The sequence below is a fragment of the Bufo bufo genome, chromosome 9 (genome assembly GCF_905171765.1).
Source record: "Bufo bufo chromosome 9, aBufBuf1.1, whole genome shotgun sequence".
NCBI lineage: Eukaryota > Metazoa > Chordata > Amphibia > Anura > Bufonidae > Bufo > Bufo bufo.
In genome coordinates this window covers 219,175,926-219,192,702 of record NC_053397.1, presented here as the reverse complement: position 1 = coordinate 219,192,702, position 16,777 = coordinate 219,175,926, and the positions used below count along the sequence as shown (strand labels likewise).

The following is a 16,777-nucleotide window of genomic DNA, read 5'->3' as shown; positions in this document are numbered from 1 at the left end:
ATGTCACAGTACAGGGATAATAAACACAGTGATGTCACAGTACAGGGATAATAAACACAGTGATGTCACAGTACAGGGATAATAAACACAGTGATGTCACAGTACAGGGATAATAAACACAGTGATGTCACAGTACACGGATAATAAACACAGTGATGTCACAGTACAGGGATAATACACCCAGTGATGTCACAGTACAGGGATAATACACCCAGTGATGTCACAGTACAGGTATAATACACCCAGTGATGTCACAGTACAGACATAATAAACACAGTGATGTCACAGTACAGGGATAATACACCCAGTGATGTCACAGTACAGAGATAATAAACACAGTGATGTCACAGTACAGGGATAATAAACACAGTGATGTCACAGTACAGGGATAATACACCCCGTGATGTCACAGTACAGGGATAATACACCCAGTGATGTCACAGTACAGAGATAATACATACAGTGATGTCACAGCACAGGGATAATACACACAGTGATGTCACAGTACAGGGATAATACACACAGTGATGTCACAGTACAGGGATAATAGACACAGTGATGTCACAGTACAGAGATAATACACACAGTGATGTCACAGTACAGAGATAATACACACAGTGATGTCACAGTACAGAGATAATACACCCAGTGATGTCACAGTACAGGGATAATACACAGTGATGTCACAGTACAGAGATAATGTCATGCACCTGTGACCTCACAGAATAGGCGTAAACAACATATAGTGATGTCACATGCAAGAATAATGCAGACATGATAGTACAGAAATAATGCAAAAAGCGAAGATGTCGAGAAGTCATCGTGCACACAGCAGTGGTTACCTTTAGGCCACATTTAATTTTCCATTCCTTTTATATCTGTCTCTGGGAAAGCTGAATGACAACCAATATATGCACCATTAATGATTTCATGTAGGGAAGGGGGGGGGGGGGGGGGGGAGCGCACCCATGGTTTCCACACTCCTGGGCAGTAAGTCTGTCCACTTATCTATGGCATAGCTTATTAGGAAGAATTGCCATTAAGGAGCTTGGAAAAGGTGGGTGGCCACCCCATGGATCTGATTCGGATCCAGAGCTGGAGTTTCTGCTTCCTCATCAGTAGTTGTACATGTCCCCACCACCTGAAGGCCGCGACTCCCCCACCCATCTACTCACTGCCACATACCAGGGCAGATTATTTTAGCGGTGTGTTTATCGGCCCCGCGTGCCTCACATTCCATCTGTGCGCTCTGATTTCAGGAGGGGCGTGGGGGGGGAACACTGACGTTTTATCAAGAGAATTACAATAGATTGTATTGAAAGTGCAACAATTGGGCAGGGGCCAGGGGTTCCTGCTGAGACTTTGTGGTCAGATGCATTATTCTCTCTATATTATTCTCTCAAAATTTGGGTATATATATCATTAAGGGTGCAGGAGCTCCCCAACATTCCTCTTCCACAGTCTCACATTTGGGATTTATCATGTTTTCCTGCTATGTGCACTAACCTTTGCACACTGACAGCAGCACAGAGTATTTCAGGAAATGAGTGTGCAGATCTTGTGGGAGGGGTGATCTGTCCACTCCTATGATGATGATATAGCAAGGACAGGGACAGTTACAGGATGTGAGGAGGAAAATGGATACCATGTCACAGCCTAAGAGTTACATGATAGAAGGGCAGGGTCTTGCTGCAGCACAGAGTATTTTAGAAAAGGCGCTGCTCTTGATATACTGACCTGCATGTGATGGGGGCAGTGTCACAACGAGGAGGGCAGTGGAGAGGAGTAGGAGACCATAAACTGATGTGAGCGCAGTGACGTGTCCGTTTATGGGATGATGTGAGGACAGAACTGCATGTGACAGTGACAGGGTCCTGATATGGGGGAGGGAATGGAGTCAAGTGGGAGATCACTGTGAACAGAGCAAGCAGCACAGAGTATCTCAGGAGAGGAGTGTTGATGGTCTTCCGGGAAGTCACAGACCAGGAGTTACATAGTAGAACGGGGTATTGTTCCACAGCAGCACCAAGTATTTCAGGAGCAGAATGTATTGATCTTGCGGGAGGTCACAAACTAGGTGTTACATAGTAGAATGGGGTATTTTTCCACAGCAGCACCAAGTATTTCAGGAGAGGAATGTATTGATCTTGTTGGAGGTCACAGACCAGGAGTTGCATAGTAGAATGGAGTATTGTTCCACAGCAGCACAGAGTATTTCAGCAGTGCAGGGTGTTTATCTTGCTGGGGTGGATGCGATACATTGTTGAGAGATGCTGAAATGCTGAATTGGGCTGTGTGGGAAGAAGACTGAGTTATATTGGGGAAGGAGCACAGATCCCAGCAGCACAGAGCATTTCAGGAGAGGAGTATGATCAGGCAGGAGTCGATGACCGGTCTCTTCATATGAGGGCAGAGGCAGCATCGTGATGTAAGGAGGGGATGGAGACGAGGTCAAGAAACTGAGACAGGAGCAAGGTCTCCCAGCAGCACAGAGTATTTCAGGAGCCGAATGTGCTGTTCTTGTGGCAGGCTGTGCCCGATCTATAGCGAGGCCAGGGCTCCATGTGACCAGGACCCATCACATCCTTATTAATACAAGTGTCTTTTATGATCTCAATGTAGAAGTGGACCTACAGGAGTCATTACTGCTTTCCAGACCTGCTTGCTTTTTTGTGAGGGGGGGGGGGGGGGGGACGCTGGATAGTTTGCACCCACAATCTCTTCGGAGGCGACTTTGTTACCCAGTGAGGAATGTGTTCTTTAAAATAAAAAATAAAAGCGTGTCCTTCAGCATTTTGTGCTTCGCGCATCACAAAAGTGACGAGTGCTGTAACTGCATTTGTGGGGAATTATTGATCGTTACTGCCCTCTCTTGGCCAATACACATATATCTTCACTGGGAGAATATTCTGAAGTTCTCCTGAGTCAGCATATGTGCTTAAGTTTTCCATCAACCTAATGGATCAATTCAGTCTACTCCAAGGAACGTCTGTTTAAGTTGCAGAATAGGCGAGCAGCACATTTTCAGGGTTATATCTTCTACCCCCCCCCCCCTCTCTATGATGATCATTGAGTAGATGAAGGGGGGGGGGGGCAGTAAAAAATACTGCAGTCTCTTATCATGGAGAGAAAAAAAAAAAAGGGGTTTTATCTCTGGCTTAATGAATGCTAATTTCAGTTGACTAATGTGCAATTGGAGTTTTGCAAAGTTTCGTCCCCGCGGGGAGCGCCGCACTATTGCGGAATGTTCCAAACGCCCTTGATACGGATGGCGTGGCAGGTGTAAATTCACTTGACTCCAGTGCAAGTCACTCCGAGGACGTGGCTTCTGAAGAGTAAGCAAAGAAAAGATGTCAGGGGTAATTTACAGGGATAATCTCATTTGCAAATGAGGAGACTACAGCAAGTGTTAATTTTCCTGCAGCGCCCCCACAGGGGAAATGAAGCATTGCACATTAATATCACCGCTCTAGCTTATTGAGGATCCTAAATATGACCTTCCTATTAACTCGAGAGCTATTGATTGGTTCTAGGGGTGAGGGTAAAGAGGGAGGCCACAGTCATCTTCCCCGTGGTCACATTGACCACTGCTATATGTGTATCCATAGGTCATAATATCAATGGGACCCCTCGCCTCCCCAGACATGTCTGTCTTAGTAAATGCTTGCATTGCGCATAACATAACACTTCTGGAACAGTTTTTAATTATAACCTGCAGTTCCTCCAGGGTGTTACTAGTTGGGGGTGTGTCCCTACAAAGTGTCACTCTGGCCAATCAATGCTATCAATGTCAGACTTAGCAGGGACACACCCCTTTGTTAAGGGAAATAGTAGCACCCAGTTGTCAACTTTTATTTAGACATTTAAAGAGGAATAATAGTCATAAGAATGGATGCTCCAGAATTTTTATTCTATGGGGAATGCAGACATGTACTAAAATAGACATCTTAGGAGGGCTGGTGGTCCCCTTAAAAAAATAAAAAATTTAAAAAAAGAAGTATTCCCATGTATGATCTACCGTATATACAAAACTCAGGCACAGAAGACATCACGGCCTCACGAGCTGAAAAAATTCAACGGCCCCATTATATAAAAATCTGTCTAAGGCCTCATGCACACGGCCATTCTTTTGGTCCGCATCCGAGCCGCAGTTTTGGCGGCTTGGATGCGGACCCATTCATTTCAATGGGGCCGCAAAGATGCGGACAGCACTCCGTGTGCTGTCCGCAAAAAAAAAATATAACATGTCCTATTCTTGTCCGCGCTTTGCGGACAAGAATAGGCAGTTGTATTGAAGGCTGTCCTTGCCGTTCCGCAAATTGCGGAACGCACACGGATGCCATCCGTGATTTGCGGACCGCAAAATACACAACGGTCGTGTGCATGAGGCCTTAATGTTTGCACACAAAGTGAAAGGTTAGCAAAACACGGTGGCCTTCTAAGAACAGTGCCACTCTTATCCACAGGTTGTGTGTGGAACTGCAGCTTCCCATTAACCAGACACAACCCATGGGCAGGTGTGGAGCTGTTTTTGTGAAAATCACTATTTTATTTTTTTTATTTTTTTTATTTCTCCTTTTTTGTGTTTTTCTTTATTCCTCACCTTTTTTTAGATGATTGCTGTGAGTGAAAACCTTGTTTAAAGAGGACCTGTCCCCGCTCTTGACATGCCTGTTTTAATATCTACTTGCATTCCCACATGTCTACATTGTACCATTCCTTTATTTCTACTAGAAGTTATGAATGAATTGCTAGCAGTCTGCAGTAAGGGTACAGAGGGGAGGTAACCAGTTGGGGGTGTGTCCCTGTACAGTCTGACAATGGCAGCACTGATTGGATTAAGTGAGTCTGTGCAATGACACACCCCCGACTGGTTACCTCCCCTCTGTACCCTTACTGCAGACTGCTAGCAATTCATTCATAACTTCTAGTAGAAATAAAGGAATGGCACAACCTACAGTCATAGGAATAGATGCTCCAGAATCGTTATTACATGAGAAATGCATGAAGCTATTAAAACAGGCATGTCAGGAGCGGGGACAGGTCCTCTTTAAATGCAGAGCCTTAAAAACTGATTTTATAAATCTCACTGAGGTTTTGTTACAGTTGTATCCAGTGTAGACGATCAGCAGGGAGTCTGGACAGCAGACTGATACATTGTAGCTGCCTTTAATACATTGTATCAAGCAAGAGAAACATTGGTGTGACTGATGTATTTAGCAGGGAGAGGATTCTCTAGACTGGATACACTTGCAAAAAAAAAAACTTGAAAAGTATTCACACTGTATGAGTTTTCAGCTTCCTGTTATTTTCATTCAGTGACAGCAAGCAGAATTAGACATGGTCATCATTTTGAAGACAGGAAGAAATTAAGCCTTAAAAAATTAAACCTCTCCCCCCCCCCCCCCCCCCCCCCCCCCCCCTTTTTGATAGTGTGCAGCCTGCATATAATATCATTTTCCTATAGCTTTTTTCTTCCCATCCGTCCTTAGTTTGGAAATTCGGATGCCCCGGCTGCAGTTCTCATCACAGGAGATCATGTGGATTGCTTTTTAACTTGTGCACTGCTTTACTAGATGTTCTCTCCCCTTTCAAGTTTTATGTTCTTCTCTATAGCCATGCATTAATCCAGATTGTTTGATCTTATAATTCTGGATTAAAGGAATTTTACTTTTATTATTATTATTTATTTATTTATTTTTAATAAAATGCTTCCTCTGTGCTGCAGGTAACCCTCCCCCTTGCCTGTTTCTGTGCATTGCCTCTATACCTTGTGCTTCTGCCTCGGGGTTCACCACTGGTGACCCCAGTGCTGTCTGTGTGTAAGAAGACGTGAAGCCTTCTTGGTCTTTCTCACTATTTTGGCTTTTGGCTCCATCTTCAGGATCCCTTAGATCCAGCAAGGACGGTGATTGTGGTTCAGTCTCTGCTAGCAGGTGGTGTGGCTGAGGAGAGCGGACTCATTCTGCCCGGTGACCGCTTGGTCTTTGTAAATGACAGTTTTATGGACAATGCTTCGCTGGAAGAGGCTGTGCAAATATTAACATCTGTGCCACCGGGAAGAGTCCGCATTGGCATTTGCAAGCCATTGGTGGTAAGAACCGACACCCCCTTCCCCACCGCCATACCTGGCGCAATGAATTGTAGATCTAACGAGGCCATGAAATCCACTTCTAATCTGTCGCTGCTTCCAAATATCAACATAATTGGACATCCCATAATTATTCCCTCCTCACCCCAAATATAATGAATGAGGGAGAGAAGCCAAATCCAACCAGATGCCGCAATCCCCAGAATCCACCGCGGCTTCTCATTATGATCGCTGTCCGTTTTCTACATAAAGGTTATTCTCCGTATAATGAAAAGTTATACAATTTTCCAATATCCTTCCTGTATCAGTTTTTTTTTATAGTTTTCAAGATCTGTGCTTGCTGCCAGTGGATACGTATCTGTCCTGGCCTGAGTGGTGTGACTGACCCCCAGCTGCACAACTCATTACAGTACAGTCTTGCACCTGCGTGTCCACTACAGCTTATTAGCCACTGCAAGGTTCCTAGTAAGTGACAGCAAGCAGAGATTTTATAAAGCATTCTCAATTTATAGAGAAAGTACATTGAAACATTATGTATCTATTCAGTAAACAAAGAATAATCTTTATTTGTTGAAACCGGCAATATCCCTTCAGTTATGAGATGATGTGTACAATCTCGGGATATTCCCTAAACTCAAGTCATCAGAAACTTGGAAATGAGGAAAATTGTCAATTTATGTTAAATTTTCATTATTAAAAATTTCCATGCAGACGCGCTATTTAAAGGGCTCATCCAGTCTTGTATTAAAAAGGAAAAAAAAACAAGTTTAACAATGGTATGATGACAGTTTCTGCAACGTTGATATGTATTTTGTGTCTCAATTCCACACCATCGCCAAGATCTCTGCTTGCTGTCAATGGATGGGAACATTTTTTATTTATGTCCAGAGACTGAAAACCCTTTACAAAGGGCATCTGTCAGCAGATTTGTACCTATGAAACTGGCTGACAAGTTACATGTGCACTTGGCAGCTGAAGACATCTATGTTGGTCCCATGTTCATATGTGCCCACATTGCTGAGAAAAACTATGTTTTAATATATGCAAATGAGCCTTTAGGAGCAACGGGGGCGTTGCCGTTACACATGGAGGCTCTGCTCCCTCTGCACTTTGATTGACAGGACCTAGGAAGATGACGTTTTCGCTGCCTGGTCCTGTCCATCAATGTGCAGGGGGGCATGACAGTTGCTGAGAGCGGAGCCTCTAGGTGTAATGGTAACGCCCTCGTTGCTCCCAGAGGCTCATTTGCATATATTACAACTTCATTTTTCTCAGCAATGCAGCACATATGAACATGGGACCAACACAGATGCCTTCAGCTGCCAAGCGCACATGTAACAGGTCAGCCGGTGTCATAGGTACAAATCTGCTGATGGCTTTTAATGGCAAACACGTATCCCATATCCCAAGTGTCTGATCGGTGGGGGTTTGACCTCTGGATCCATGAGAGTGGGGGTCCTGTGTTTCCATATTTGAATGAAGGGGCAGCCAAGCGTGTCCATTACATTCAACTCTATGGGTGATGGCGGAGTACAGCATTTGGCAGCAGACCCATAGAGTTAAATAGAGCGTCAAGAGACGTGCAACTGCTGTTGTGGGAAAACCTAGGACCGCCAGTTTTTGATAGGGTGAAGGGGGTCCCAGCAGTCGGACACCCACTGATCAGATTCTTTTCCCCCAGTCCTTTGGAAAGGAGAGAAATGCTGTTTGTGGTGGAAAATCCCTTTAAGGCCATGTTCACACTGGTCAGATATAACATGAATTTTGGCGCAGATTCCTCTTGGAAATCCTTGTAGAATCCGACTGCCATCCGCATCACATCCATGGATTCTGCGCAGAAAACCAGAGGAATGACCGCAGGGCTAATCCTTGTGCAGATCCGCGGTACTGCAAACTGCACATCCGCAGCACAAATGCCGAAAGTTCTGCCATGGACATTACAGGTCAGATTTTTATCCAACCGGGTTGAACATCCCTTTATATTTCTCACAACTGAGGGTTTGTTACAATTATATCCAGACTAGGAAATCCTCTATACAGGCATGCTCAACCTGCGGCCCTCCAGGTGTTGCAAAACTACAACTCCCACCATTCCCGGACAGCCTACAGCAAGGCATGGTGGGAGTTGTAGTTTTACAACAGCTGGAGGGACGCAGGTTCAGCATCCCTGCTCTATGAGCTAACCAACCAGAACTCCAAACTGACAAGTTTTACCTGCACGGATACATTGTAACAGGAGGGGGAGGTTTGTGCTGCTGATGCGTTTAGCTCACAAAGGATCGTCCAGATTGAAACACTGTAACAACCCCTCAGCTGTGAGAAGTAGTCTAAACAGTCCTGTGGGGGCCTGGACTCCAGACTGATACATTATTGCTGCGCTGATACTTTGTAACAAACTCCCAGGGCAAGAGATAATGTTGTGCTGCTGTTGTATTTAGCTCATAGAGGATTAACTAGACTGGATACAACTGTGGCAAACCCTCAGCTGTGAGAAGCATTAGGGCTGTACTGGATTTCAGCCTCAAGATACAAATAACCATTCACTTACAGTGAGCAGAGATCTTGAAAAGTCATAGGGAATTGAAACAAAATATATTACTAAGTAGCAGAGCTTTTTAGCATGATGATAAAAGTGCATCCCATGGTCACCAGGCAGTGGAGGGGATATTGGGTTTAATGGCCGCCGGGGGGGGGGGGGGGGGGGGTGGCCTTTGGGGTAGTTAAAGGGGGTTTCCGCTGTTATATTGCGGCTTCCTGCAACTTTTACTAAAATCTTTTCTTAGATTTATATGTAAAATGTAGATCACCAGACGGCTGCAGAATCACCCCCACCCCCGGTGCCAGTCTGTATGGAAGTCCCCTAGCTTTCTAGTGATGCACGGTATGGCCCCGGGCCCCTTGACCTCCTAGACCACCATGGTAGCTGGTGTTACGAGTTCATATTTATTTACTGCTCAGTGGCCTCGGGGTACAGCAGTGGAAGACCCCTTTAAGTACTGGTGCATGGTGGCTCTTGATACACTCTAACCCTACTAACCATGTTTGCTGTCATGCTATAGAAACCAAACTATAGACTTGTGGGGACAAGCACCAAGGGGTAGGAGGGTGCAACGTATGATCCCAAAATAAGTCCCATTCACGGGTGACAACCCCTGTGAGAGCAGGAAAAGCAGCCATATTGGTGGTCACCCAGCTTTTCTGTAACCCAGATGCAGCTGGAGTCCATGATGGTGGTTGGTGGCTCCGTGGCCCCAATACTGCTGCAGTCACTCGGGTGAGTATTCATTTAGACAGTTCATGGTCCATTTGGATCAGTCCGTAATTCTGGATTATCAGAATGTTTACAGTGCTTCAGGAGTAGTCCCCCTGTAATCGCCCTGCGGAATGAGCGGATGATGAGAGTTATGCTGTTGCTTTTACCCCTAACGATCTGTTGTTTTTCCTTGTGACCAGAATGATGTGAGAGGAGGAGGACACGTGTACATCCCGCTGGTGGGAGAATCGGTGGACGCAGTGGAATCAGCAGTGGACAACCCGTCGCCAACAGCACAGTTCTACCATGTAACGGTGCCAGATTTTATACCCAGGGAACTTCCTTTAATCCGGAAATTTCCAGCATTGGACAGGAATGAGCAGAAAAGCAATTACTAGGCGCCTCCAATAATCTAGCATTAGTCCCGGATTGAAGGAATGTTCCTGTAATGTTATATATATCATCGCGCCCGGTGTTTTTAGAGTCCCTTTCAGGTCACATAAATTAAAGGAGCTCTCCAGACACCGTGTGATGTATAGTCCAGGGCAGGCATGGCCAACCTGAGGCTCTCCAGCTGTTGTAAAACTACAACTCCCACCATGCCCTGCTGTAGACTGTCCGGGCATGGTGGGAGTTGTAGTTTTGCAACAGCTGGAGAGCCTCAGGTTGGCCATCCCTGGTCCAGGGCCTGAGGGGGCGGAGCATGAGAACCAGAGAGAATCCTTGTCATGCTCCACCCCCTTTAGATCTTGTGCGAATTGTAGAAACACACGAAACTGACTGAGCTGTAATACCGGGTGCAGCCTAGTGAGGCGCTGTTTCTGCTTTTCTTTCTATTGTCCTACATCCCCTTTAATGCAAGCTCCATCTAGACGCCAAATGTTTACTATAAATACCAAATGATGTGAGAAGTCAAAAAACATATAGTTAAGAAGGCAATTTATTATACGATTTGCTCCAGTTTTCTAGTGTAAAAAGAGACGCAAATATTGTTGTGCCAAAAAAGTCATTTTTTTTATTTTACGCCACTCTGCGCTTTTCAGAAAATGGGCGGTGCTTAGCGGGAGGGCGTGGTTTTCCCTAGTGGGACAAATTTACGGCATTGTGTGCCAGACCCTGGAGTAGATTTGCTTTTAATAAATTTGGCGCATCTTACTCTAGTCACTAGTGCACTGGAGATTTATCAAAACTGGTGGTAAAGGAAACTGGCCCATAGCAACCAATCAGGCTCCACCTTTCATTTTTCAGAGCTCCTTTACAAAATGAAAGCATCCATCTGATTGGTTTCTAGGGAAGGGCACCTAAATCAAATTTCCTTGCACCAGCCCCCTAGCAACCTATCACAGCGCAGCTTTCATCCTTATTAAACTGCTGTGGGGAAAAGGGAAGCAGAGCTCTGATTGGTTGCCAGGGGCAACAAAGATTATTTGATGCCACTGGGGCAGATTTATGAAAACTTAAGGAACCAATGATATTTCATTTATTAATCTGCTCTGGGGAAATGAAAGCTGAGGTCTGATTGGTTGCTATGGGCAACATACGTCAGTATGATATTTTTTTTTTTTATCTGCCTTTGTAGCCCATAGCAACCAATCAGAGCCCAGCTTTTATTTTCCCACAGCAGTTTGTAAAAATGAAAGACGTACTGTGATTGGTTACTATGGGCAATAAAGACATTTTCCATGAATGTGCCCCATAATCTGTAGGTTTTTGCCTTCTCTTACGCATAGGTGTCCACCATTACCTTTCCACAAAACTTTCTTTAAAGCGGCCCCAATGCCCTGTATGTAACATCTATAGGTCTCTGTACAAGATCTGGCTTTGGTCGTATAGGCCTCCTTTTAGTTTTATTAGTAGTCAGTGGTCGTCCGACAACGATGGAGCGATGTGTGGTGTCTGCCAAGTGTTACCCTTTAAATCAATGTGACGCCCGGCCCTTTAAGATCTTATTGGCGCCTTTATTGATTTATACACTTTTTTTTATTTTTAGGAGAAATACCAAATGGAGCTATTCACAGACGACGGCAGAGAGGAGCTGGTGGACGAGCCGTCTCTGACGATGGGGCACTCCTTTAATATCCCGCATGAAAATCCCAACCCTTCACAGGATTCGTGGGAAATGCATGAAATGAGGAGATTTATAGAAGAGAGGGAGATGCTGGTGGATGACGAGGACACCCCTCATACAGACAATGATGGGTATAGTCTGCCTTATGATGGGATTCCTCCTCCCTCCTTCCAGGACGCGTCTTCTGACCAGGCCTGGCCAGATGCTGCCGCGGTACGTATTCCCTGGTGATACGGGCAATGAGAGAACATGGAGCTGAAGTGATGATGAGGTCAGCTCTTTCCTCCCTGACTGATTTATCTCTCCAGACCCTCTGGAGCGATCTCTCCAGACCCTCTGGAGCGATCTCTCCAGACCCTCTGGAGCGATCTCTCCAGACCCTCTGGAGCGATCTCTCCAGACCCTCTGGAGCGATCTCTCCAGACCCTCTGGAGCGATCTCTCCAGACCCTCTGGAGCGATCTCTCCAGACCCTCTGGAGCGATCTCTCCAGACCCTCTGGAGCGATCTCTCCAGACCCTCTGGAGCGATCTCTCCAGACCCTCTGGAGCGATCTCTCCAGACCCTCTGGAGCGATCTCTCCAGACCCTCTGGAGCGATCTCTCCAGACCCTCTGGAGCGATCTCTCCAGACCCTCTGGAGCGATCTCTCCAGACCCTCTGGAGCGATCTCTCCAGACCCTCTGGAGCGATCTCTCCAGACCCTCTGGAGCGATCTCTCCAGACCCTCTGGAGCGATCTCTCCAGACCCTCTGGAGCGATCTCTCCAGACCCTCTGGAGCGATCTCTCCAGACCCTCTGGAGCGATCTCTCCAGACCCTCTGGAGCGATCTCTCCAGACCCTCTGGAGCGATCTCTCCAGACCCTCTGGAGCGATCTCTCCAGACCCTCTGGAGCGATCTCTCCAGACCCTCTGGAGCGATCTCTCCAGACCCTCTGGAGCGATCTCTCCAGACCCTCTGGAGCGATCTCTCCAGACCCTCTGGAGCGATCTCTCCAGACCCCCTGGAGCGATCTCTCCAGACCCCCTGGAGCGATCTCTCCAGACCCTCTGGAGCGATCTCTCCAGACCCTCTGGAGCGATCTCTCCAGACCCCCTGGAGCGATCTCTCCAGACCCCCTGGAGCGATCTCTCCAGACCCCCTGGAGCGATCTCTCCAGACCCTCTGGAGCGATCTCTCCAGACCCCCAGACCCTCTGGAGCGATCTCTCCAGACCCCCAGACCCTCTGGAGCGATCTCTCCAGACCCCCAGACCCTCTGGAGCGATCTCTCCAGACCCCCAGACCCTCTGGAGCGATCTCTCCAGACCCCCAGACCCTCTGGAGCGATCTCTCCAGACCCCCAGACCCTCTGGAGCGATCTCTCCAGACCCCCAGACCCTCTGGAGCGATCTCTCCAGACCCCCAGACCCTCTGGAGCGATCTCTCCAGACCCCCAGACCCTCTGGAGCGATCTCTCCAGACCCCCAGACCCTCTGGAGCGATCTCTCCAGACCCCCAGACCCTCTGGAGCGATCTCTCCAGACCCCCGGACCCTCTGGAGCGATCTCTCCAGACCCCCGGACCCTCTGGAGCGATCTCTCCAGACCCCCATCTGAGTCTCCTAAGTTTCTTAGGTTTTAACCCCCTGGGGAAAAAAATGGCCACAAAGTTATTCATTGATTTGGGAAAATTGCAAGCTTGTAAGTGCTTCAGAGCCGCGCAAATCACCATCTGATGGAATGCAAAAAAATGGGACTTGCCCAACGCGCTGTGAATATTTATGAGCCGCCTGTCATCCTCTAAATGTAGTTATTGATCACGCTGCGCGACCGTTGCCCATTTTATTGACTCGTCTGATTCATTAATTCCAGAGTTGTCAGAGTTTTTCGTGTGGACTCTGAGGAGTTTTGCGCACAGGTCCCATAGGGTAACGGAGGGGACGGCTGAGGGTTCATTGTCATTTTCGTTATATTTTATTTTCATTTATATCAATCCTAGATCTAGTTTTAACCCATTAACACCGGCGGTTTTTGAGGGGCCTTTTTCTAAAGCCCTGCATTATGTTTTTTTTTTGTTTGTTTTTTGTTTTTTTTACAGCACTGGGGTGTAAGCCCTTCATGGGTGTCTTATTCTTCCCTACAGCGAGATGTCCAATGGCAGCCCAGATTATTAGGGATCCGGCTCCCGGCACACCTGCCGATAAGCTGTATGAAGAGGTCGCGAATGCTACTGCCTCCTCACAGCTTACCAAGCCCAGTGCCATACATTGTGCTTGGTGTTGCAGCCCGAGCCCATTTACTAGAATGGGACTGAGCTGCACCTTGGCCACGTGACCAATGAATATGACGTCACTGGCCTAGAAAGAAGCCATAATGCTCACCAGAGCACCGTTCTGATCGGCAGGACCCCCACCGATCAGATATTGATGAACTATCCTGAATTTAGGCCACCAATAATGAATTCCCTGAAAAACCCCATCATGGCTGCCATAAGAAATACAGTCAGATGATCGGACCTCCCTTGGAGTTCCTGACAGTTCCCCCATTCTCGGTCTTGTACACCCTCTATATACTTATTGGGCACCATTTTTTGTAATATGACTGTGAAGTTGGGGTCCATTCACACGTCCGGAAAATGGGTCCGCATCTGTTCCGCAATTTTGCGGAACGGGTGCAGACACATTCATTTTCAATGGGGCAGGAATGTGCTGTCCGCATCCGCATTTGCGGATCCGCACTTTCGCATCCATGCTTCCGTTTCCGGAAAAAAAATAGAACATGTCCTATTCTTGTCCGCATTTTCTATTATAGTGCCGGCGATGTGCGGTCCGCAAATTGCGGAATGCACATTGCCAGTGTCCGTGTTTTGCGGATACGCAAAACACTTACGGGCTTGTGAATGGACCCTTAAAGGGGTATTCCTGCCACAACATAGCTGATGAAGGTTAGATTGATGAGGGTCCCAGCCACACATGGAGCGGCGGTCATGTACACCTGCTGCCACTCCCATCATTCTTTGGTGAGTTATGGAAACCGTAATCAGACTGATCCCCCTTCCAGGAGGAACTACAGAGGGGAATAATCACAGTACTATGAAAATGGGAATGAGGATGTACATTATACTATCTGGGGAACCGAAGGGGTTAATGCTGCTGTTTGTGTTCTTGCTTTTATAGTACCGAGACCTAAATGAGTCCGGATCGCAATTGCCGCCCCTCTATTCCATGAACACGTATGATGCCGATAGCCATGGCCCTGAGGAAATTAACATCGATGTAGATGTGGACCGAAGTAAGTATACGACAATATTACGGAGCGAACAGCGAAAGACAGTCTCTTAAAAATTCTGATGTGACTGTACTCAATCCAGATATTGTGGAGGACAGGAAGCTGAGATATACGGAGCTGTTTGCGGGGTCTCCACACTGTTCTACCTGTCATAATGATGGAATATTGTGGTAACTGTGGATTTTCCGAGCAAAAAACACAGCTAACAACTTTTTTTTTTTTGCTCCTTTACCTGCAGAGGGGTTTGTTAGTTAGGTTTATGATTTCACCCCCATTTTTTCCTTTGATATTTGGGCAAGCCCAAACAACCTGGGGTTTTACATTGATGCATCGGGTACAATCTGCGGCAAATCCGTAACCAGTCTGCATGTCCCTCATGTATGTCCCATGTGAACATGCCCAAAGATGTACAGTATCTGTTGTCAGAATCGCTCCTAATTTATTGTCTTAGCCCCAGGAAGTTGACAGAATACAGGCTGCTACACTTTGTATACATTAGGGTAGATACATTGTTACAATGACACATGTAACAGCAGTATACAGTCTAATCCATCCTATTTTTATGCTGCAGGTGAAATCTCTTTACTTAAAGAACCCACCGTGATTTTTGATCCAGATGCAATCATTATGGAGAGGAGCCGCAGGACGGAGAGAGACTCCGGGGTTCAGCGTCCTCCGGGTTCATCGTCCGTGTATGTGATCGGGTTTTTACTGTATGGAATATTATGAAGCTCCATTCTCTTCCTTTTCATATACTTTGCTGCAGCCAGTTCATATTTGTGTTTGGAGCTTGCAAAAACTCAGCGAATGTCCTACTTTTACCTCCATGTTTATTTTAGGTCCAGTATTCAGCAGCCATACTATATCTTTAGGGGCTGGAGCTCTTTTTTTTTTCTTTTCTAACATCCACTATATAGGGCTTGGAGCAGGCATGGCCAATCTGCGGCTTTCCAGCTGTTGTAAAACTACAACTGCCACCATGCCCTGCTGTAGGCTGATAGCTGTAGACTCTCCGGGCATGATGGGAGTTGTAGTTTTGCAACAGCTGGAGAGCCTCAGGTTGGCCATCCCTGGCCTAGAGCATATAAATGTATACAGCGCCTATTAAAGAAGTGCCATGAAAAGTTCTGAAAAATACCTACTTCCTGGGGTCCCGCTCTACCCCTCCCATATCTCTGTATCCTAGTCTCCAGGGATGGACATCTTGACCTGGACATGTCAGCTCTGCAGTGTTGTCCCTTTAACCCCTTAAGGAACGGCCATTTTTCACCTTAAAGGGGTTATACAGTTTGTTTTAACCGATGATCTATCCTCTGGATAGATCATCAGCATCTGACCGGCAGGGGTCTAACACCCGGGACCCCCGTCGATCAGCTGTTCGAGAAGGCAGCGGCACTCCAGCAGCACTGCGGCCTTCTCACTGTTTACCGCTGGCCCAGTGACGTCACGACTAGTATCAACTGGCCTGGGCGCGGCTAAGCTCCATTCAAGTGAACAGAGCTTAGCCCCCCCAAGGCCAGTAATGACCCCCGCCGGTCAGATGCTGATGATCTATCCAGAGGATAGATCATCAGTTAGGACCAGACTGATTTTTGCAAATCTGACATGTGTCCCTTTATGTGGTGATAACTTTAAAACACTTATGCCTCATTCACACGTCAGTGTTCGGTCAGTGATTTCCATCAGTGATTTTGAGCCAAAACCAGGTGCGGCTCTAAACACAGAACAGGTGCAGATCTTTCCCTCATACCTCATGTCGTTGGAGGCTCCAACCCTGGTTTTGGCTCACAATCGCTGATGGAAATCACTGACCAAAACACTGACGTGTGAATGAGGCATTATACTTATCCAAGCCATTCTGAGACTGTTTTCTCATCACATATTGTACTTCATGACAGTGGTAAATTTGAATCAAAATGTTTCATTTTTATTTATAAAAAAAATACCAAATTTACCAAAAATTCTCAACTTTCCAAATTTCAATTCCTCTGCTTTTAAAACAGAGTAGCAATACCTCATATAATAGTTATTACTTTACATTTCCCATATGTCTACTTCATGTTTGGATCATTTTGTGAATGTCATTTTATTTTTTGG

At 46.5% G+C, this 16,777-nt stretch overlaps 1 protein-coding gene across 5 annotated transcripts in view; it reads left to right on the top strand.

Annotated features, from left to right (window-relative positions):
* PATJ (PATJ crumbs cell polarity complex component) overlaps nt 1-16,777 on the top strand; it is a 193,764-nt gene that overhangs the window by 78,610 nt on the left and 98,377 nt on the right. For 2 of the 5 annotated variants that reach the window (XM_040408089.1, XM_040408090.1), the window contains exons 19-23: nt 5,885-6,094; nt 9,545-9,658; nt 11,335-11,625; nt 14,569-14,683; nt 15,252-15,372. In XM_040408089.1, coding sequence (XP_040264023.1) covers nt 5,885-6,094; nt 9,545-9,658; nt 11,335-11,625; nt 14,569-14,683; nt 15,252-15,372 — 851 coding nt within the window. The remainder of the gene's footprint in view (nt 1-5,884; nt 6,095-9,544; nt 9,659-11,334; nt 11,626-14,568; nt 14,684-15,251; nt 15,373-16,777) is intronic. The other 3 variants (XM_040408091.1, XM_040408093.1, XM_040408092.1) reach the window with 3 other exon arrangements.